The sequence below is a fragment of the Drosophila tropicalis genome, unplaced genomic scaffold (assembly GCF_018151085.1).
Source record: "Drosophila tropicalis isolate 14030-0801.00 unplaced genomic scaffold, ASM1815108v1 contig_1187, whole genome shotgun sequence".
NCBI lineage: Eukaryota > Metazoa > Arthropoda > Insecta > Diptera > Drosophilidae > Drosophila > Drosophila tropicalis.
Window position 1 is genome coordinate 1,588,360 of NW_027172559.1, and position 25,095 is coordinate 1,613,454.

At 37.2% G+C, this 25,095-nt stretch overlaps 1 protein-coding gene across 3 annotated transcripts in view; it reads right to left on the minus strand.

The window, feature by feature from the left end:
• The window catches only part of beat-IIIa (beaten path IIIa), a 35,961-nt gene that overhangs the window by 6,620 nt on the left and 4,246 nt on the right, over positions 1 to 25,095 (minus strand). For all 3 annotated transcript variants that reach the window (XM_068290133.1, XM_068290124.1, XM_068290118.1), the window contains exons 3-4: positions 8,189 to 8,397; positions 4,884 to 5,019 (exon numbers count right to left, since the gene is read on the minus strand). In XM_068290133.1, coding sequence (XP_068146234.1) covers positions 4,884 to 5,019; positions 8,189 to 8,397 — 345 coding nt within the window. The remainder of the gene's footprint in view (positions 1 to 4,883; positions 5,020 to 8,188; positions 8,398 to 25,095) is intronic.

Here is a 25,095-nt window from a genome sequence, read left to right on the forward strand (position 1 = left end):
GTCATCAGAGGGCCCTATGTAATATATGGCTACCACAGATTACATTTAATTTATACCCGGTCCTATCCTTATTACTATCCCTAGAATAACTTTCTAAGGGTAAACCTTTATTGATTTATTGACTGTAAAGAAAGTTACAAGAGTTTGTTGTTTTGTATTGATTTCTCTATTTTTATTTGGCATTGCAATGTTATTTTATGATTATTATCAGTATTGGAAATAGACAAGTGTCAACTAAACTATATTCTACAAGCACTAGCAACTTCGGCTTTAAGTGTAAAACCTAGTTCATGCCTAAAAGTTAGTAAAGGTATAGGCTAAAGTTTCAACTAGATATATGCCTTTAAAAAGTGTTTACACAGATTCAAATAGTGGAATATTACAAAAAAAAAAAAAACAACATTTCATTGAAATTTCTGATAGCTCGGCAAACATTCCCTTATGCTGCAGCCAAACTAGGTGGAAGTGAACATAAATTATTAATAAAAAATTGAAATATTCAATCCAATAAAAAAATATTCAATTTTGTTATTCAGCTTTTTCCACTTTTTTGTAGTTTTTTTTTTTTATTATTATTTGCTGTTTTTAGTTTCGTCTATAAACCTCTTTTCTCTAACGATATCTCCACGCCATATGAATGTGAGTATCTTAGAACATTTACAGCTCATTAGTGTGGGCCATTCGCAAAAATGGGACAACGAGGCAAGAAGTGCCTCATAGAACGAACGCCTCATAGCTCGTAAAAATCACATTTTACTTTCTTTCTCACTTTTGTTGCTTTTCATTTCCATTTTACGTTGTTTCTCTTTTTGTTTTTGATTTTTCTTAACATTCTTTCCTTTTATTTTTTTTTATTTTGCTGCGTGCTCTTATGCAGGCAATTGCTTTTTATATTGTAAAATCGATAAGCGATCACATTATGTGAAGATGAAACTCAGCAGGCAGTGGGCCGATGGGTTGGCGGCAGCGGCAGAAGCAGCAAAAGTGAGTTATATGTATGTTTGTCCTTTAAAGTGCACTTAACCATAAATTCAGCGCAGGACGAAGCACATTGGGACCTGGTCGCTGGGACCACAGCGACCCAAAAGCAAAATGAGTAGGGCGGACGCAACATATGCAAGTGCGAGCATTTGCAAGGGCGAGCGAGCGAGTGAGCGAACCTTTGCGTGCTCATTAATTATAAAACAACGCGCTATACTTTTATATCTGCCGACAGATACGAAAGATGGCACCAAAAAGCGAGAAACTGAGAAAGGAGAGGGACAGAGAAAAAGATAGCTGAACTAGATTTATACCCTACAAAGTGTTTATTCTAGTAAGGTGCGTGGCACTCGCGTCTTTTTATTTCTGCAAAGACAAAAACTGACAATTGATGCTCGGTTTTAGGCTATCTGTGTTCTACTTTTTACAAAGATGGGTATACCCCACCTGTCAGGGTATTTCAGCAGCCGTAACTGTAATGTTTTCTTAACTCAAACATGCCCTCAACGTGGCAACATTGCGTTGCGGCTCGTATCGTGCATTAAAAATCGTTGTCATATGTAAAAGTAAAGATAACAAACGGTTTCGCCCAAGTGGATAAGTATGGAGTTGAGAGAAAGAGATAGAGAGAGAGAAAAGGAAAAGGACAGAGACATAGAGAAAGATGGGGAGTCGGGCAGAGTCTTTTAGTGGAGGAGCATATGAAGCGATTTTCAGTTTTCGCATTCTTTAAGTTGTTTGTCGAAATGCGGCTGATGTGGCGTATACGTAATGGGAGCCACACAATTACACACACACACACACAAAGGGCAAGGACGAAAAGAGATGGCAAGGAATAGCTGACCGCTAATGGAAATGCCTTGTCCAAAATTAAATATAATGGAGCCAAGACCTGCAAAACTTTAAAATCCTGCAAAAAAATGTCCGACATGCCAAGACCAAAAAAGATTTTCTCGGTGTAGTAATTAAAATATTTTTGCTAGCTTTATTATTTTACTTCAATTTTGTTGAAAAAGATATGATGACGGTCTGAATTATTATGATGGTGTTGGTTGTCCAGCTCCCCACCAGAAACCCCAGCAGCAGCAGAAGCCTCATCATCCTAAATGAAATTCATGCAACCTGGCAATGCGTTGGCAAATGGCATTGTCGAGGCGATGTCCCAGGCAAGTTGTAAACGGCTTTTGCTTGTTGGCTGGTTTAAAGCTAGCTTTCCTTCAGGTTTCCCCCAAACGGCCCATACTGCTTTTCACATTTTACTTGCAACCCCAGAGTCTAGAGTCATGGTCGTCGTTGTACACTGGATACCACTCTCCGGGTACGCTTTTCATTTTATTTTTTTGTAAGTTTTTTTTCTATTTTTTTTATGCTTAATACAACTGCATAATCTAAGCAAACAATTGAAATGGAATTTTCGTCGTCGCCGTCGCAGCTGGCTCTGTGTCTACAACAAAGAGAAGCAAAGCATGTGTGTGTGTGTGTGTGTAAGGGGGGTGAGGTGGGACATGGGCAGTGGCATAAAAGCAAGTGAAGAGGCGTGGCTGGTGCTGCAACTGTCATTGCAATTTGAAGTAAAATTATGTTTTCATGTCGGGCGATTTAAGTAGAAGCTGCAAGAAAAAAATGGGTTAAGACACAAAAGCGCCATCTGCCGGCTGCGACTGGCAACCGAAACCATAAAGAAAGGAAAGGGTGAAAAGCAAAAGGACTTGTACTTGGCTTTTGTCTTATGCGGCAACCAGAGAGCACTTTACATATGCAAATGCAAATAGAAAAAAAATATACTTGGGCGTGGTTAACTCTCTTCCGCCTTAGGAAACAGGCGGCGATTGGAATTCTTATAAATTTCAACTAAAAAAAAAAACAACAGAAACCGCAAGTCAATCAGATGCGGATTGCTATCAAGTTAATCACAAATTTATAAACTCATAAAAAAATCAAACGGTTATCAATATATACTATATGCCTGCAGCCTCTACTTTTCCCAAGAGTAACTCCAACTTATCATCATCATCGTGCTCGTCGTCGTCTGGATTCTTTTCCAGCCGTGGGCGGAAACCTACATTAACTTATGGCAATATAAGCAAGCTCTCCCTTCCTTTCAGTCGACGTTTCTTCCCTGCCCTAAAAACTCTGTTCCCCATACGCACTAAGCACATTTCATGCTGATTTTCCTTTTGGCCATTCGATGAAGAAGATGCAGACGAAGATGCTGAGCCAAAAAAAAAAAAAAAAAAAATGTCGAAGGAAACCCACACAAAAGGACTCTGCCTGGGACATAGGAATGTAACGGAAATGGTTTTGCATATTAAACAATGTGTCTGGCAGGCCAAATTGAACGACATTGGGTGCCCGGTGGGTTAAAGGGATGGGAAATGGTCGGTGGTGGGTGGTGGCTGACGCTGACTGGGAATTGGGTTAAAGGATGGGTGGCCAGAAGTGGGAATGAGCACCAAAAGTGCCTGCATCTCATCATCAACAACTGTACCATTCTCTGGTCTCATCATTCTTGGAATTTTTTTTTCCGTTCCATGCTTAAATTGGAGGTTGAAGCCGGAGATGAGATGATGGCGACAGGGACAGATCTGAAAACAGAGAGAAAGGCAGAGGGAGAGAGAGATGGCAACTTCACTGCAAGTGAACCATAAAATATGTTTTAGTGCGTTGGCATGGACTTTTCAGTGAACCGAATTCCCACAAGCCGCAGACTACCCACCGTAAAAACAATTGTGAAAAATGTTAATTGGCTCTTGAAGAACGAATCGAGAAAAAACAGGAAAACTGTATCCATTTAAATCCTTTGGGCATGTAAAATATTCAAATAGAGCACAAAAATAGAAAGATGAGAATGTAATAGATAACCCGTATTCAGTGAATTCGGCCCACTTTGATTCTGGTTCTCTGGAATCCGAGTTCTAGTTATTTTTTGCTTCTTGTATTAAGAAAATGTTCTGAAAATTCTGACTTGGCTTTGAATATGAACTTGAAGATATTTGAAATATGAACATTCCAATGTAAAAGTTAAATTCGTAAAGATAATATTTTCTTTAAAACTTTTAACAATAAATTTTCGATTATTCTAAGTCTAAGCTTTATCCCATTTTAAGAAGGATACATTGTTGGCTTCATAGTTAAAGACTTCTCTAAGGAAAACTTTGAAGAAAAAGCAAAATTCTCTAAGACATGTGGAAAAATTGAAACATTTCATTTTATAGAAAGCTCCTGATGGATTTTTAACAATTAGTACATTTTACTTTCAATTGGCTGAATATTGCAATTAAAGAAATCTCTTAATGAATTATCTTTAATGTGACATTGATGTTATCAAGAATCTGTAAATTATTCTTCGCCTTAATTGTAATTCCATCAAGCGATCAAGTGGCCATCAAAGACACTGACAATGGGCTGACAACCTCCATATTTGCCTCTGTGTGGTGTCTTTAAATCTTTTGAAATTGCTCATACTGTTATCCTGGCAAACTTATGTCAATGCTGCATTTTTTCCTTTTCTTTCTTTTTTTTTTTTTGTTCTTTTTTTGTTAATTCTTTTGCATACTTTCTGCCATTCTTGCAGTCATTCTTTATGCTTCACAATTATGTTGCACCACATCTTTTGCATCGTTCAAGCCATCCAATGCTGCTGCAGCCCGCACACTTCACAACTTCTCCAGTTGCCTGCCTGCCGCCTGTCATTGCCAACATTGTTGACTGCCCTGGACTATTAGCATTTTAATTAAATTTTTGTTGTTTTTCATGTCGCACTTATCCATACACATTCCTTACTTGAGTTTCTTCTTGCCTCCTGCCACTTTGCTTCACTTTACTTTATTGCACTTTTTTGTGTCTCTCGCTTTTACCTCACCTTTATTTTACTCCATACCCTTCGTTTAAGTGAAACTTACCCACAACGGTCATTGTCTCGGACTCGGATACCGTGTTGAATGCGGGCGCCTCGCCGGACACCTCACAGCGATAAAGTCCAGAACTTTGGAGCGTTACGCGTCTCAACATTACCTGCGTGTCCGAGGAATTGCGGAGCTGTAAAGAGATTTAATTTTATAAATTATACAGCCATGAATCGACATAAAAAGAGAAACGAAACCAACAACAGGCAATTAGAGAGGGAGAACGAGAACCAAGATTTGCAAGCCCAAAGAAATTAAGATTGATTAACAGAACGGACAACAGTTTATTATTAGTTTAGGATCTTGACAGGCCTCCGAGGCGTGGTAAGCCACAAAAATCACAAGTCATAAAGAAAAATCTATGGCAAATGATTTTCGAAAGTTTACAACATTTTTGCTTTACTTTTTGTCTTGTTCTTTTTTCTTCTTCTTCAACAAAAAGAGGAACTCAAATGATAAAATGAAAGAAAACTGTAGAAACAAATGCAGAGAAAGGCAACAAAAGCTGATACGCAACTCTGTAAGCATGTGGAGAAGAGCTGTAAAAGTCACTCAACATTTCTCCTGTAACACAATTGCAGTGAAGTTCCTTAAGTTGCACTTTTATTATCACACACACACACACACACACTCGCACACATATATATATATATGTACATGGAAAGAGTGAGTGGGCTACACACATGAAAAGTTTTCATTTCATTCTATTTTTCCTTGACGGGAGCCCACCAAAAAACTTGTCGAGCAAATTTTTATGAAAATTCTTTGCTATCGCTTCACATACATAGATGTAAGTTTATTTATATGTGTGTGGATGTGTGTGTGTGAGTGCGCTGCTCAAACAATCACAAAAGTCACGTTCAACATTATTTTGGTTTGTTGCTTGTTTCCAGTTGTCCTGTCCCTCAACCACTCCATCTCTTGGTCCATCCTGACTTTTACAATGACTGCGAACTGGCTTTTGTTTGTTTCCTTCTTCAAGTGCTTAAGCCGATTCTTCTTCAGCATTTGCTTCTTCATCTTTCTGGCTTGTTTTTCTCTATTTAGTTTTTCTTTGCTTTTTTGTTACCAATTCTTATGCACGCTCAAGTTGTCAGCGCCCTGTACAAACAGTCAACAAATGGTCGTGGGGATGTTAGCCCACATTCTAGTTCTTCCTCTTCCCCTTATTTTGCTTAGAGACCAAATCTTGGGCCACAATTCAAATTGCAGTCGCCCTTTTATTGCTTTCGTTTTCGTCTTCTTACAACATGCGCGAGCCATTTTGTGTATGATTGCAACAGCAGCAACAACCACGAATTGTTATTGTAATTTGGAACTTGACTTGGCCAAATAAAAATACAATTCAAGAAGGCCAAATCTCTTTTTCTCTCTCTCTCTTTCTCTCTTTGTTTTCTTTTCTTTGTTTATTTATGCATTTGTGTTTGGTCCTTTGTTCTCGAAGTTAGCTAAGTGAGTGCATTGGTCAAAGCAGCTTAAAGTGGTTTCCAGGCTATAAAGCTAAAAAACCATTACAATTGTACTTTCAATCAACTTTATGTTTAGTTAAAAATGTCGTTACACATACATAGTTTGACTAAAAGTATTTTTGTTATAGCAATATTTCTCAGATGGAAATGTTCTAAACATACGAAACTTTTCACATGTAAAACAATAAATGGTGTAAGCCTTTTCAAATTTTTGTCTAGAGGGATTAAAGAGTCATTAAAGGGGATTAAAGAGTCATAATGCGAAATATTCTGCAAACGTGATATTTTATTTCAAAAACTAGAAACTAAATTTGAATGAAACAGGACACACAGGTCGGAAGCTTTTAGCTTTTTTTCCAATCAACAAGTCATTTTTAAACTAACTTTAAGCTTTATTTCCTGTACTTGCTTATGTCTTATGGCTCATCTGTGGTAAATAGTTTAATTATCAGCAAATACAACATGACGACAGTGGCATGTGGTTAAACTTGTGGCAAATTCGTGAAAGCAATATAGATATTTGTGGGGAGAGTGGCTTGTTGTAATTAGATAAGGAATCCGTTGTGGTCAACATTTCAAATCTGGTTTAAAAAGTTGATTGAATTCGCTAATGACATAAGTAGTAATAATTCAATTTTTATATATATGTTTGTATATAAAAAAAACTGAGAACCGTGCAACGTTTAGTGATTAGCTATAAATAACTAGTTAATAAATAGGTTTGGATATCCTAATCTAATATTTATAATGTACCAAAATAGCAGACAAATTCCTTATTTATTCCTTAAAGGTCATCTGAAGTGTTTTGTATTGGTCATGGGGAAAAAGGTTGATAAGATCTAAATATAAACTTCCGATACCCTTATCTGTAGCTTTAATATTAATCTGACGAAATTCTAGTTGAAATTCGGTTTTCTTGACTTGGGTGAGTCTATACGCTCAATCCTTTCTTTGGGGTAGCTCCTAAATACAGACATTGAAGCTGAAACAAATTATGCGGCATTACGCATTATTCTGCTGGCGCTAATGCTGACGCTTTGTTTCATCGGGGACAAGGACATGGAATCCTTTTAGACACGCACAGGCCATAAAACACGCTTTCACATATCACTCGCACATCGCTCATACTTACTCGTCGTCAATTGGCAGGCATTTTGCTTTGCTTTGCTTTGCTTTGCTCGGCTCTGCTTAGCTTAGCGTTTTTTTCTTTCTTTCTTACTACCCTTCCCCTTCAAAGCAACCAAGTAGACGACGCACTTAAGTGCTTTGGCAAATTATTATTATTAGAGAATGCCAGGGAAACTCACTCCCACAACGACAAGCCATCAACAAGGACTCTGTATGTGTGTGTGTGTGTGTGGTGAATGTTGGCAGCTTTAAGTGATTTTCAGGCTTATTGGTTAACCTTTTCAATCGCAAACTGCCAGACCACAACGTGACCCCTCACCTCACACTCACACAACTCACACACATAACACACACACACATAGTCTCATGCAAGCAAGTGAACAATTTTATGGCTAACAAAAAATTACATCAACATTAAATTAAAGTTAAATGGCAAAACTACGTGGCTTGGCCATTTTTATATTTCAAGGAAATACTAAACAAAATGTTGTTCACTTTGAGAATAATCATTATGATAAGGTCGTAACACTAAATCCCCTTACATTACCCCTCATTATGCTCCCCACGTTCTTTTTTCTCTCTCTCTCTTTCTCTCTCTCGTCAGGCACATAAATTGTAATAAAATTTTAAATTAAACTTTTGCCACCTGTTGCACGGTTTTTTTTTTCTTCTCTTGTTTCCTTTTCTGTTGTTGTGTGTACTTACATCAATGTTTACGCCTGGTAACGGGAACGCTTGTCCCGGCGGCTTATCTCGCGGCACATAACGGTAGATCTCATGTCCATCTTTGTACCATTTAACCGAGTACAACGATTCACCGTCGAGGGCATACCGGCAGCCAAGAATGGCGCTCTTCAGGCGCATTATGTGATTGGGTATCTTCACCTCGGTCATTGTCAGTGAGCTGGTAATGTCTGCAATTAGTTTTTGAAGAAGAAACAAAGAAAAACTATGAAATTTGTTGTACTTAATGTTAGTCATTTAGTTTTAGTTGCAACTACTTGAACTGTCTGGCCATAAACTTGGCCGTTTGCCGTTCGCCATTCCCCGCTCGCTTTTCATTGCGGTAACAGTGCAGTTTTATGGTTGCTTTTGGCTAAGCGCTGAGATTAAAGTTTGGGGCTCCAAAGCACTCCACTGTAAGAATTTTGTTTTCGTTATAAAATGAAGAGTCTTTTTGCTTAAGATAATATAAATCACTCTTAAAACGAATCCAACCTACAATTGATTAAGCATGAATTTCTTTAAAAGGACTTAGATACTTTACAATTCCATATTCCATATTCTTTCGTTTCCCAGATAATAGGAATTTTTTTATGCATAGAACATGAAAAATAACTAAAACGAGACATCGACCCATGACCAATGGCAATTGAATATGGGCGGCCCTGATTGAAAACTTTAGAAGTCGTTTTCCCCGCGGTTTTTAGAATGAATTATGATTGCTCTACTGCATACATATTCCTTTTCCAGGACTCTACAACTCCGCGAATTATTACGAATAGGTTGACCAGCTTGGCATGAAGGAACAACAAGAAGAGAAAAAAACCAACAAAATATTGCCTAGAGACACAAAAAAATTCAGTCAACATGTCACTGCAGTCTACAATTCACGTCGACTGTTAGGGATAGCGGCAGTTTGTTGGCCATTTGCAGGACATGCATAGATTGGGGGACAAAAAAAAAAAGAACCAAAGTCACAAAATGGGCTAGAAATTTCTCTCCAACAAAATGCCAAAGCATTTAAATCACAAAAATTCCCATATTTGCTTTTACGACATTGAATGTTTGGACGTTTCTTCAGGGTTGGGTGTGATGGGAGGTAGTGGATGTTCTGGATAGTGCTCTTCTCGACTGCAATAGCATTTTATAGCCAGCAGCAGACGACAGAAGTTGGTAGTATGTAGAAGAATTGGTAGTGGCACGTTTGCTAGTTGGCAGTTAGTATTTGCCATGCCATACTGGCACACCTACTTATTTAATATACCCAGCTACACTTTTCATTTTTCAAAAAAACGTCAAAAGGTGAAAAAGTACGGCTCACAAAACAAATACACACGCACAGCATTCATGTGTGTGTTTGTTTGTGTGTGTATAACTGGGGTATCCCTTTACACACACAGCGTTGAATTTATCACATTCACATGCAAATTGCGCCAAACGACCTTATTATGCAAATTGCCAACTGCAAATGGAGAACGAAATTGATTTTCCTGCATTTCTACAATAACAACTACTCACATACAACATGGCAAAGAAGAAAATCAAGCGACTAACAGCCATGTTGATGACGCCATGCTACAGTGGTTCATAAATCATTTGTTTTGACTCAATTATTGGAGGGCCAGCTAAGGTGTCTTTGCAATCTACACATTACACACTTTCGAAAGTGTTAATTCTTTCTTACAATTATCTTTAATGAGTTTAAAATAAAACTCTCTTACTCCAAATATAGTTGACTTTCAATAAACAAAATTGACATTTTTTGATAAAAAGTCTTAAAAAAATGCTATTTATATTGCTAAAATATATCTTGAATTGTATGCCTAAAAAACACATTCTTTCTGCCTCACTGTAAAAGAAAAGCACCGATTTTCTTTACGCCCACATGATATCCTTTCACGAATACTTATGCGTATGTGTTTTGGGTATATAGAGCATGTGAGTTTTCCTTGTTTTGGTATCTCTCTGGGTTCGTTCAACAGTTTTGCAACTTTTGCCAACCACATTTATGTGAAACGCCGGCGACAAAGGCAGCGGAAAATATATACACACACACCTTGTGTGTTGTGTGTGTGTGTGTATAAATATGGGTGTGAGATGCGGTTTATACAGCGACAAATGGCGAATATATTGAGCTGTCACACGCCCAGCTCAAACCCATAGCGAAGGTTATGCACACACAAATGCAGACAGAGGGACATGGAAGAAGGAAGAAGAGTGAGAGACACAAAGACAGACGGAGAACAACAGACCGACAGACATCTATAATATTGAACAATGTGAACACAAATCGGGCCACATCAACGAGGGAATCGCAAGTTGAATCACAGTCGCGCCTTTCACAAAAAAATATGCTGAATGTGGGTCTCTGTCTACTATAACCCTTGTTCGAATGGGTTCTGCTTCGTGGCGGCAAGGCAGACAATTGCCACAAAAAAGGTGGTAACCACAAAATGAGTTAGTTGTTTGCCTTCCTACAGTCGCGAGCCAACAGCCAAAGAAAAAAAAAGTGAGGCGAAATTCATAGTGAATACCAAACACATGGGGCCAAAGGAATATCAACCAAAATAACAACGAGGCAACAAACGAAAAAAAAAAACCCAGAGAGAAACTCATACATTATAAATTCATTTCCGTGTGCGCTGCGAAACCAAGCGAAAAGAAGGCAAAGAAAAGGGAATAAAATGAAGTTGAAGGTGCAATAAAATGTGCTAATAAGCATAAGATTTGTGTCTCTTGAGCAGGAACTGAAAAGAGAAGAAATTCAATGGAAGCTACCATAATATGTATGTACATAAATTTTATCTGCATGCGAAGTTGAATTTAAGTCAATGTGACCAATCTAAAAAAGGATATAATAAAAGACACCCAAACCCACAGAAATCTCTACATATCGAAATAAGTTTGTTTCGATTTCAAAATCGACACAAAAATTCCACAAATTTTCTTTACATTTTAAGGTTTATTTTGACCTGATTTGAGTGATTTCCGTTCTCTTCCCAAAGATAAGATCATTCCTTAGATCATTTTAAAATTATGACAAAAAGTAGACCAGAGTTAACACTTGTAATATTTTAAAACTATTCTATTGATTGTAGGATTAAATATTTATATTATAATTATAATTGAAACTCAATCTATTTTAAGAATGACAAATATGAAGTGGAGCAACTTTGAAGATATTCTTAGAAGTTTTGTCTGTTCTGGTAAGACTCTCCGATTGTTTTTGCCTTTGATCATTTACAATTTCAAAATATTTTAAACACTAATGGGTGACATGAAATGGGTGGATTTTGTCCTTTCTGTCGGTCAATAACTTTTATAAGACTGTTGAGATTTCACAAAACTGATTCAGTGATTTATTTATTATTTAAGCTTATCTGGAATTTTACTTGTTTCTCTTTCTGCTACCATACACACTCGAACACCAATACCCACATTTCTAGCCGTGCTCCAACTGGACACGGCCCATAGGGTGTGCCCACGTCCGTATCCGTTTCTGTTTTAAGCCCGCCCATCGTTCAGCTAAATGCGCCTTAATTGCAGTTACTGACATTTTGACTTTGTAAATTGGCAGGACCTGGGCCTCGGCCAGGGTCGGGTTCGGGTTCGGGGATCTTGGGGTCTGTTTCCTTTTTCTGAATTCAACTCTCTTTCCCCTTACGACTGCATTGGCTGTCTGCGTAAATGGCGTGTATCCTCATCTTCCCCATCTAGCCTTTTGCCTCCATTCATTCTACTGCTACTACTAAAAAATGCTTCAAGTCAACGCAAGGCAAAGAAAAAACAACAACAACAACTGACTGCACATTAAAAATTTAAAAAAAAAAAAAAAATACACACACAACACATAGAAAGCAACACAAGGATAACGCCCAGGCAACCAAGAAAAAGGACTCCACTCAACTCAAAGCAAAAGCCAAATGCTAAAGCCAAAGTTGTAGCCCTTAGCAAGGGGTGGGCGGTGAAGCAAATGAAGGAGGGGAACTAAAGGAACTTTGCCATACAACAACAACAAATTTTACAAAAAAGAAGCAAAGTAATTTCATGCATCGTTTAATTTTCATTCGGGTTTAATTTGTGCAACGCCCTTACCAGACACGCCTCCCCTTGACAAACACCCCCACAGCCCCCCAAGCCGACAAGCTGCACATACACATTTTACCCCGTTCATATCATATAAAGAGACTTTCTTGATGGCACTTTCTTTCGTTGTTGCTGTTGTTATTGTTGTTACAATGTTGTAATATCCCCATTTAGACCTAATACCCAACAGCCACTTTCAGCCTGCAAAACTGACAATTGAAACAGCAAATAAAACGAAAGGCAAACAAAAGTCACGGACCGACTGACTGGCTGACTGCCTGACTGAGTAGCAGTCAGATAACTGAAATTGAGGCACAAATTTTTTAGCCAAATAAAATTAAATGAAGCGCGGTCTAAAATGTGTAACCTTTTTTTCCCCCATTCGTTGTCTTCCTTTTTTTCGATTGCCACACGCAATCCGAGTGTCGAATGAAATAAGATGTTTCCATTAGTTAGCATTACTTCAAAACAGGTGAAAACGATGCGTTTCATTTGTATTCTAAACTTACATTGTCTTTTATTCCAATATATAAACTAGGAATAAAAGTTAAGGAATTCATTAAGTATTCCTGTTAAGTTCAAAAATTATAAATGAAGCATAAGGTAAAATTATTGATTTGTAATAAATATTTTTTGCATATATTCACACAGTTCTCTTCTTATAGAGTATCTAAAGTTTCTAAGTCTTAACAAAAACTGAAAATCTTAAATTTGACACGAGTTTGTGTCTCGCCCCCCTTGACATGAGTTTTTTTCTTTATATTATGGTTGTTACTTCTTCTTAAAACAAATGGAAGAGTTTCATTTTTTTTTTAACATTTTCATTTAGATTTGTTTTTCACTTTACTTTTTTTGTTGTATTTCTGTGTTTGTGCCATTCTTACACGTTCTTCTAGCTCTCTCTTGGCTAGCTCCTTACGAAATTGCTATGGAATTTAATGAAGTCAATTTCCAGTATCCACCCCTTTATATTTTGTGTGCGATTTTTTTTGTTTTGGTTTTTGTCTTGTAATTGAATTTTTTATAGTTGTCGCGCTTTGGTGCTATCTCTTGCCCTTGGGGTCTGACATGGAGTGTTCTTTAAAACAATTTTTTAAAGGCCCTCCCTAACCCCGATTCGTGGAGCGTTTTCACTCGCTTTGTCTCTGGCAACAAATTAATCCCTTTATTTGCATAATTGAAAAACATCAACTGACTCTCTGACTCTCCGCTGCAAGCCAAATATCAAAATGGCAAGCCAAAAATGGCCGGCAGGCAAGTCGCCCCATTCATTTACTCCATCTCTTATGTCTGGTTTTTTCATTGCTTGTTTCCCTTTTGCATTTGTCACACTGAACTGTTGCCACATTTTAATGTTGCGAAGCCCCCCTTTGGCCCAGCCCTGGGGAGCTATTTAACATTTTTCCAACACTTTGATAATCGCACTTTGCGGGCAGATTAATTATTTACGAGCCTTCGTCTTTACATACCTTGACTTGCCACATGAAGTCGCGTGGCATGCCTCGCTTTGCGTCGAGTCGCGTCGTTTAACCCGACAGACCACCAACACCAACAACAACTGACGCACAAAAGCCCAGAAGTTGTTTCTAAATCTTGGTAATGCCTAAAGCCAAGCCAGTCGAGGCCGGTGTGCCAAAGTATATTTGTCGTCGGCCTTAAGAGAGATTGTGGCTTACAATATCCGCATCGTCTTCACATCTTCTCATCCCCACTTCGCAAGACACCCCAGCACAAACAGCAACCAGAAACACGAAACCAGAAATCAGAAGTAACCAGTGACAGTTGTGTTAGTCAGAAGGATTTCGTTAAAATTGGATTTGTCTAGAACTTTCTTCATAAGCAATTAAAAAAAAGGAAGCGCAACAAAAGAAAAGATTTTCTTTTCTAGGCTGGGCGAAATTCGACTAAAAAATTTACCACTACACGGCAAAGGCAACACAAACACAACACAAATGCCATGACTTCTTGACTGAAAGAGTACGATTATCAAATGAAATAATTGAATTGAAAAGCAGGATACCTGTATGACTGTTTTGCATTTAAAGGATTAGCACAAAAGCATCTTCAAGGCAAATAAAAAAATATAAATAAGCAAAATTCCAAAAGTAACGTTTCTTTTAAAGGCGCCTGAAGCGCCACTTTACTTCTACTCAAAAATTAATTCCAACATTTTAGTAGACTTTACAGACAACGAATAAATTCTGATATGATAATCAGCTTAGAAGGTAAATTTCTACTTATTTTTTTAGTCAAAGGAAATTTTAATTGCATTAATGAATTATTTGAGCGTTTTTGTGAAGAAAAATGAAGCTAGAATTTCCAAAGGTTTCATTATCTAGTACAAATTTATACCTTGAAGACGAAAAAGAGAAACTGACTTATATTTTCTTATATTTCGCTTCTTCAGTTTTTCATGTGCTGCTGGCATGATTTTAGGCACTTCGTATTCAACTTTTTGGCTTGCACACACCTTGGCCAAAGTAAAAAAAGGCAAATAAAAAATGAATATAAAATTACTTATCCAAAAAAAAAAAGAAAGAAAAGAAAAACTCGACCATGAGCTTATTACCATGCTCCTCGCCTACTATTCCCTCTCCACCGCCTTCTACTCCAGTTCCTTCACTGTACAATACACACCCACACACACAGTCTAACAATTCTTTGTTCGTATTATAAATAATTCAGTGGCCCAAAGTCTTGACCGGAGGCGCTTTAATGAGGCCAAAATGAATGAAGATTGGCCAGCCGTTCCGGCAGGCCCATCAAAAGTTTAAACAATTTATGTAACTTTACATAAGTCAGCAAAACGAAATATTTCAAATTTATGAAAATTTAACAGACAGAGCAGATACAGGTAGAGAGAGAGAAAATGAGAGAGAAACATTGAGATAAATGGGATAGACAAGGTGGCGGGGCAACAAGGAACAAGAAACAATCTGAGACCCCGAAGCTTTCACTTTCTTCTTATGAGTTTTGCTGGCAAGAGTTGAACTCGTTACCGGATTCTCGAAGAATTTTCCAGGGACCAAAAGGTAAATACGGAATAGAATATATATACTCATCCGAAAAAGTAAAAAAAAATGAACACGTTAGTGGGGTATGGAGGCAGAGCAGCCGCAACGCATTGGGAAAATCAATTTCACATAAAAAATTCAAGCAAATTTTATGCGAACCTTTAGCTAAGGCAAAAGTTATTGCCAATATGTCAGTGTGTTTGAGCAAAATGAATGCAAAGTAGATGTGTGTGTAACACTCACTCAAGCGCGCGACTGTGTGTGTGTGTGTTCGAAAATAGGGTGGGCGAAAGAAGGTCAGAGGTGTAGGTATGCTAAATGTTGGAATTCAGGGATACCCATATAAACAATAAAATACCTAACCATCTAATCACCAAACAATATATCCGTGTCATCAACTCAAGAATTAAATAATTAATTACCAAATTACTAGGGGTTGAAATGGTTTACTACACTCGCATGAAACAGACTAAGGCATTTCATGTGTTCCTTCTATTAATTTATTAATTATTTACCTAATTTTGATTTGTTTGATTTGTAATAAGGGTATTGAAATGTTAGGCGTTTTCTAATTGAACATAGAATAATATACTCGATATTGGTGCTTAACGATCGCTCGTATATGCTTTGAATAATTTTGTAATAGGTTCTTTCAAACAATTTTAAAATTTTTAAAATTTGATCAAAATAGCTACATTAGTGGATACAAAAAATTTAAATTTTTTACTCCAACAGGCCCACTTCTCCTTCTTTAAGCCCACCAGTTTACGCAACGTTCCTTCGTATGGGTTTGTGTGTGTGTATGTCTGTGTGCAGTTAATGATTATGCAAATTGGCGTAAATCGATTGGCGGCAATGCCACAAATTGTTGTTACTTCAACACCGGCGACAGTTTCTTAAAAAATGGAAGAAAAATATAACACTAAGGGAAAAAATTGAACTCAATAACTCATCGCATCGTCTTCTGTCCCTAATGGCTGCCAATGCTCGTCAACGCACTATAAAAATGTCATTATCAGTGCAAAAGTTTTGCTTATAAACCAAAAGAATCAAGTATGGCAAAGAGAAATTTGCATATTCCACAAGACACGGACACACACATACACACACACAACACCGAAACGATGTCGTTTGTGTGTGCTGCTGGCGGTGAAGTTGAAAAATGAAAGGCCAAGAAAATTGAATTGCCAACTCTCAAAGGCAGTGGTCGAGTGAGTAGGATACGGGTGCGAAAAACCCCTCCCCATCGTGGTTATCATTAAATTCAAATATCAATCAATTTATCATAAAATCGGTAAAGATGGAAGAGACTGTGAACAAAGACTAGTCAAAAAAGCAAATCAAAGTTGAAGCTGTTAAACAATGTGAAGGAATTGTCACTCACAAGTTACACATTTGTGAGTTTTGTTTAAAATCATTTCAACAAAAGACATTGTATATAACTAAAAGCTAGAAAATATTATTGGTAAAAATAAAATAAAGTAAATAATCATCATTTTCGTCTATAAATTTGGTTGATATCCACCAAATGTTCTGAAGAAGAAGAACTGAATTTAGTCGAAAAGACTATGCCATTCTGTTAAGACCTTTTAAAACTTTGATAAAACAATCTTACCTAGCTAGAAGCTCCCCATTTTTTTTTTTTTTTGACTTGTCTATTTGTTATGGATCTATTTTAAGATTCTTCTTGTGAATGACATTGGTAGCTTTTGTTTTTAGCTCACCTACTTTGAAAATTATTCCTAGACATTTCAAATAAACATGAGTTAAGACACTCATTACTAATTACCCACTTTACTACTTTAGAGAAAGTTAAATCAAAGTACATGTTAGTAACAGAAGGTCAGTCTTCAGTTAGTTTACATTCATTAGATAAAAGATATACATTGCTTCTACAATATCGCTTAAGCCTTTAAACAAATTATAGCTAATGGTCTAGCAAACACCCACAAGAAAATCATGCCTGATTGCGATAGAGATAGGGAAATATGAATAAAGAGAGAGAGAGAGAGAGAGTTAGATGGAGCTCAGACATGTTGAGGCACTTCGAAGTAAAGTAATCACAACATTTGATTGATTGAAATCAATTTCCCGTCAAAGGCATGTGCATATTTACTTTAACTTCATTTCGCAGCAAACCTACGCACACTGATATACATATGTTTGTATGTACGCATGTCTACATACATATATGCTTAGATTAAAGTCCTGTCTAGGCTCAGAAGTTGCCATGTGCACAAGAACATCTTTAGACTTGTCGTCGTTTCTTTCTTTTATGGTCTTATTCCGCGAAATTAATTTTAAATGAGTGGCTGGTTGTCATTATGGAAAATCATACATACATGAATAATTTCCACCAAAGCACCCAAACCTAATCCCAACTGAAGACAAACCTTAACGAAACGAAATCAAGCCAACCCCATGCCTATGGAAAAAAAAAATTGTTGTGTTCTTTTCATTCCCACATCATAAATCGCAAATGGAAGCGAAATCAGTTGGAATGGGGTCGAACAAAGCAGAATACGTGGTTGGGATTTTTATAACCAAATCAGGACAAGACAAGGCTTCTCCGACTCCGACTCCGTTCTCTTCCGTTTTGGCTGCAGCTGAATATCCAGCTGCTTTTGTTTTGTGTGTGTTGTTTTTTTCTTTCTTTACTTTATTTTATTTGTTTCTTGGCATTGCTTTTTATTGTTTTTTATGATCATTTGTATTCATCAATTTGTATTGATTTGGCTTGGGCGAGGCGTTTATATGCCAAGCCAAACTCACTCACACACACACACACCGACACACACATACAGGCAGCCAGCGAAAGGATAAATACAATACTTGGCTTCAGGCAATGAATTCTGATGTTTTTCTATATACTTCTCGTTCTTTCTGGTTTCGCCTTTACTTTTGGCAAAAATGCCAAACAGCATCTTACAAATTTATGAGCTATAAAAACATCTGGGCCAACAAGCAAAACAGACTGAACGGAAAGAAAAAATAAATGGTAAAGAGGGAAAGAAAGTCTACAACAAATAAATGTAAAATGTGCTTCAATTCGTTGATTACTTTTCTTATTGTTTTAATGCATTTTTCTCACTTTGAAATCTTAATTAGCTGCCAAAAGTATTCTTAATGAGCATCACGTCTACAAATCGAACTCGAAATTGAATTTAATTTCATTCTCTCACAGCTTAACGAAATTTATTGTATTAAAGACACTGTCTAACCAAGCTACTAAAATTGAGAAATCTTTAAACTGTAGGCGACCTTCACTCTTTCGCTTTTATCTTTCACGTATCAGGTAAAATGTAAAGACAAACATTGCCGTTATTAAAGTTAAAAGTTGGTTGATGTTGAATACTGTAATTAGTCTTGCGTTGGGCCAGCAGAGAAACAGAATTAAATATTTAATTAAGCTGCGCGCGCATATTAAAATTGCATTAAAAATTATGCCATGCAAATGTTATTCCCGCTGTAGCTGTGCCGCATTAATCCATAAAAGTATCTGGCTGTCACGGGCGATATGATATGGCCAACCAACCAAAAGGGAAAAACCTACGCAGTAAATAAAAAATTGAAAATGCAACCGAGACCAGTAGTCCAGCTATGGAGAAAGGCGGACGGAAGGGAAACAGATATATCTGAATTCATAAAATGTAACGCAGTGGGTAAAATGAAATGTTAACAACAAGCCAAAAGCCGAAAAGTAGACACATCGCCCTCTTTTTAACCAAAACCCCTTCCGCAGGTCTTTTGACATGCAGTCAACGAGGCGTATAAGTGTTTCATTGGCTTCATGTCAGGGTGGAAAAAAAGAGACAGAGACAACCAAGCTGGGAAAATATTTATTGACAACTGTAAAGTTTATGTAATCTGATAGTAAAAGGCACAAATATAAAAATTCAATTAAAAATTTGATGGTATTCTCAAAGCGTCAGAAAGAAATGAGAACAGACGGGAAATGCATATACATACATCCTATACATGCATAGATATGCGGCCTCAAATTGTCGACCGAATGTAATGAAAAGGGGATAATACAGCTACACATGCACACGTACACTATCAAGCATGAATACGCAAAATCCTCGTTCACACTTGCAAACTGTATGGCATGAGGCACTCATTGAGGCCATTGACAGTTTTTGTTGGTTGCTGCTGCTCATCTCTGCGGTGGCAACAACTGCACAAAAGTGCCGAGCATTTGAAATAAATATTATACTCTAGCAGATAAAAATTTGATGCGGTTTATAATGAACTTTGTTAGCAAAGTTCATGTTGTATGTCTAATCAGATATGATTTAAACCTTAAAGGAACAAAAATTTCTCATTACGAATTGGTAAGAATTGAAATAAAGGTAATTAATTTGGGTTTTTATATTGTAAATCTAATGTTACAAAGGCAAAACTTCTTTTAAATACGAAATATTTGAATTTTAATCAAGTTTCTAATTTCATTTATCATAAAATATTTTATCAAATACTAAAATAATGTATGTATTTGTGTACTTGATTACGAAATGCAATGAATGCACAAAGTGTAGAATCTAATTAGAGCGAAGAGAAGTCATTGAAATTTCATTTAAAACATTAAATTTCGTTGTTTTATTTATCTTTATTTGTTCTATTATTTTATGCTTAAATTGAAATTATTTTCATTGTGCTGGAGAAAGAAAAATAATCATTTAAATGATGATTATAATTTAGCTAACAATCTGTTGAATTTTGGTTTATTATCATGGATACTTTTGTCGAATGAGTTTGGGGTACTCTTGAAATGAATGAATACACTCGTATGTGTGTGAGTGTTTGTGGTACTCGAAAAACACTCATACGGTTATGCAAATGCTCGTTGGATGGGATGAATGTTTAACAGCATGTTCAGCATGAGTGGAATAGAGCGTGTGTTGTCATAAATCCTGGCCGCAGCACAAATCACCCATCTGCCATGACCTTTCAACTGGCAAGCCATAAAACTGTCCTTTCACTCGTTCTAGCTTTCTCCCTTTTATATTTTGCTGGCTACTTTACAACTTTAAGACCACGAATAGAAAAAGCGGATACGATAAGCTGCCCAGTAGTGGGCTTAACCCATCTCGACTATATTCCTTAGCTCTTTCTCTCTCTCTCTCTCACTTGCTTTTTATATATTATATATATATATCACCATCAACACGGTCGGGCATTGATTACCACTTGGCCAAATAAATTACTAAAAACTCGGCCGTGGACAAAGGAGATGGGAATAGGGTAGGGGGAGAAACTTTCAATAACTCTGGCACTGGCTCTGTCTCTGGCAATAGAGCCCCAAAGGCAGAGGCGGAATTTTTCTGCTCTATTTGCTCTCTCGCATCTATTGCCAAATTCAGTGCAAGAGCATCTAAAAACTAACATTGCGATGGTATTTGCCGTCACTTCCTAGGCTAAGAAACGCTTCAATGGCTCCCAAGGCGAAAGTGTTGGGCGCGATATTCTCAGTCGGGCATTAAATGTGCCAAAAGGGATGAGCGTGTGACGGGCATCGATTTGAGTTTGCTAGCTAAGCGCAGCAAAGTAAAACTTCCTTCCACATGGTGAAAACTTTTTAAATTGCCTAAAAACACACACATATGTATATAGTTTATATAGTTTCTGGTTCTTAGATAAGCTGACACGCTGCCATCTCTAATTACACACGAACACACCATTGGTATCGCACAAAAGTATGCTTCATTTTCTTGGCATTGTGTGTTAACATATTTCCGAGTGAGTTTTCCACCCTTTCCCATTGCTCTCAGCCTTTGTTTGAATTTAAGGAATGTGTTCAAGGAAATGACAAAAGTGAAAATATCTTAAGCACTTTTACCGACTCTTCCATCTTCGATATTTCGCCTCATCTTGCCCGCTCTCCCATCAGGCTCGCGTGTGTGCAAAGCGCATTACACACACTTGAATTGAAATCGATGGAATTACACAGCTCTTGGACTAAGCTGTGATTTGATGTCAACTATTTGCTAGTCACTTCTGCTTTGGTCTGATTATAACCAAATAATATTTAAAGTATTTAACCTTATGTTGGTCATGGCATTTGTTTTGCGAATCAAATCAATTTTCAGCCTCCAGTTCTCACATTCTCCAGCACTTTAAATGTGCCCCAACGTATAGAGGAGGCAGGGAAGAGACGATGGCAGTCAACAACCAACAGAGTGTGACCTGAAAAGCCTTTTAGCCTAACATTTGCCTTTTCTTTTCGGTTTGGTTTGCCTCTTTTTTTTTTTTGCTGCTGCTGATTATTTTATGCCTGCCTGACTGGTGTCATGTTGTTGCCTGCCTTCTTGCCTCCCCTGGCATGCTTTCAATCTCTCTCTCTCTCTGAATGTTTTTTTTTGATAAATTTACCATATCGTTAGCAGCACCACCAGCCGGCGACCCTTTGCTAGGGTCCGAGACTACATTTTAAAGGCTGTTTTCGGTTTTTTTTTTTGTTGTAGTATTCGTTGGTCTTTTTGCCATTTTTTTTTTTTTTTTGAGCACAATTTGTTGTAATACAATATTTTTACCATTAGGTGAGTTTAGAGTCGGGTGGTTGACGGGCAGTAACTTTGTTTGCTTCGCAATGTTTGTGTTGTGTTGCTCTTTTTGGTCTTTGCTTACACTTTGAACCTTTTTTGCACCCTTCATGACCGGCATGGGGCATATCACGCACTCAAACAGATATCCAACTTAAAAAACACACACACACACCTGATGAAATCTAGCTGGTATCTATTAAACACTATGACAATGTACATTGCTGTCGTATGATTTTCCCTTTAAGTTCTAGTTTATTTTTATTTATCTATTTAATTTTATGAATATATTTTTGTATTTATAGGACATTTCCAAGTCCATACATCAGATCTAAAATTAATAAGGTCTAAAGATGATGTGTCTCGGTCTGATTCTAGTTTCGGTCAATTCAATTATTTTTCTTTTCTCAATATCAGACCAAAAGCCATACAGTGAGTGTTGGGTTTTCTCTTCAATCTTGAATTTTTTTCTTTGTAATTTTTTTTTGTACTTTGCCTGTTGGAATATTCGTGTTTAATGGAACGGAAAGTCTGCATGATTAATAGGCGTCAGTCGGCTCGTTTGTTTGCTCGTCAGACATTAATGCTCAATGTCCCCTCACAGTCCTCGGTCTACAGTCCATCAGGCGGTGGTGGGCTACGCTCTAATGATTTCAATACAACTCGAAAAAAGTCAACACACGCATACTCTTACACACACACACACACATAGATTTCGGCACATACATACATATACGCATATTGGAGTTTCATTTTGTTTCAATTTGCTTGGCATGCTTTGGGGCGTTAACATTTCTTGTTGTCCGTTTTGCTTGCGGGTCCTTGGGTCTAACAGGCAGGATATCTACTTTTTCGTTTGCTTTTAGTAGGAGCTATCATTTTTAATTGAAATGTAACAATTTTTATAACGCACCATATCAATTTACCAAACAAAAAGGGATGAAAAAATCAAAGTTGCCTTTTTAGTTGTTTGTGTAGTAGTCTTTTGGGGGTTGGCTAGACGCATGGCAAAGAAACTTAATGACAGCTAAGAACCTTATTAAGGATAATAACATGTCTCTCTAAGGTATCACTCACACGTTTGCATCGCGCACATGGACATATCTGTAAATACTGAATGTGCCAAGGGTATAAAGAGAAATTTTTATGACATGCGAATAAAATTTAAAGAAATACTTAATATTAAATATTAGATTTATTTTAGCCAAACTTATGTTTCTGACATTTAATTATAAACAAGATTTAGCCAAGATAGTTTCAAATGGCATACAAAGTGGACTTTGTTATTTATGTATATAAGGCTAAGCCAAACCGAAAAAAAAATCAAATAAATCCAATTTGTCACTAATAACAACATTAAATATGAATGATTTTGGTATTATTACCTAGATGAGCATTACGATGGCCATAATTTATTTGTATTTGAGCTACCTGCTGCTTATGTCAGATGACACATTGCTAGGACAGCACTAGCATTGGGAATGAACAAGAAGGGGAACAACAACTTCAACAAAAGCTTAGTGGCTCAAAATGTTTTTGTCTGGCAAACACATGACATTGATATGCCTATAAACATTTGTACATATGACTGTGTGATACTGTGTGTCTGTGTTTGTATATGTAATCAAAACAAAAAGACTTGCTTTTATCCTATGGGGCAATACAATATTATTTAAACAATAGTTTTGCTCACTTTGCATCTGAAGCAATTTTATGTGACAACAGTGCAAAAAAAGTGTAGCATACATTCTAGGGCATGGGACATTTGTTCCTACTATCGCAAAACTTACAATCATACAATTTACATATTACAAATAAAGAAATAAAAAATTGAAAGGTTTCCCAAAGTGAACCCTAACAAGCAGAGTATCTCTGGTCATTAGTGATATTATGATGTTTTTCTTATAGACATATAAAACACTTTAGCTATTTCCATATGACATGCGCATGTGTGGGTGCAACTAAGTCAAGGGCACTTTTCTAGCTGAAGCCCAGGTTGATTAATGGCAAATTGTGTTAGTCTCTAATGAGAGCAGGCTTGTGTTTTTTGTTTTATTCATTTTTTTTTGTCTTTTGTTCTCCTCTTTATTTTTCTTTTTCTTTTATTTTTTCAAAATTTACTGAAATTCATATTTACTGTCGAGAGTCATTTAGATTGTGAATGTAAGGTTGTGTTTTCTGGGTGGCAACTAAATCGGGTCTGGTGGCTGTCAGAAGCAATCAGGCTGCAGGCATTGCCAGGCAATATCAAAGAGCGTATTAACATGCAAAGCAGGACCACGAATTCGCATCCTTCGCTAAGTTGACTTGCCACAGAAGGCGCAAAAGAAAAAATTGAAAACCATTAGGATTAATGTTTAGTTGAAAGATTTGCGCGTTAAGCCATTTTTACATGGCTGCGTTTGCGCTACCAGCACGGCTGGCAATTGCTAATGTAGTTTATGTGTAAGAGACGCAAGACCAGGAGAATGAGGAGAAAAGGAGGAGTACTAAAGCAAGAGAAGGGGCTGAGGGGTTTTAACGTTAACTGACGGTCGGGCACCCAGGCAGACTGCTGCCGTAGCTGCTCTGCTCCTTAGGCTTAAGGATGAGACGCACAAACGGCATGTAAAATGTGACATTTTAATGTATGCAAATGAGACGTTGAGTTAAGCCAACGCACACACACACAAACATTCAGTCATACATCTATACACACAAAGACACATTAAGAGACATACAGAATCACACTCATGCATAGACGCCGCATAGGGAATCCCATAGTGAATGATTTCTGACCTACATCAAACAAAAAGAAAGTGATTTCTGTCAATTTCTTTATAAATTTCAAACAAATAACACATTTTGATACACCTACACACAGCCAGCTTTAATGAAATCCCCCACTGGCTGCGCCACTGTCACCCGCAGTACAAACATCACTCGATCCCATATCCGTTTCCGTTCTATGTATAACGCCTTGGCTGAATGTTGCCTTTTTTGCTGATATGATTTAAAAATAATAAAAAAAACGAGCGTACACTTCCTACTCCATTTTGTAGGCTCCACACGTGTTTTGTTTCTCTCTCCCACGCTAAGTCTCTGTCTCTTTCTCACAGTCCCAGTAATGCTGCTGTAGTACCGGAAATGTCAACTTAACTTCTTGGCTCCTCCAACTGTGACAACAAGAGTTCTCAGCATCGAGTTTCATCAATTTATTAATTTCTATGCAATGCGCGTTTCACAATTTGTTTCATTCTTTGTTTGT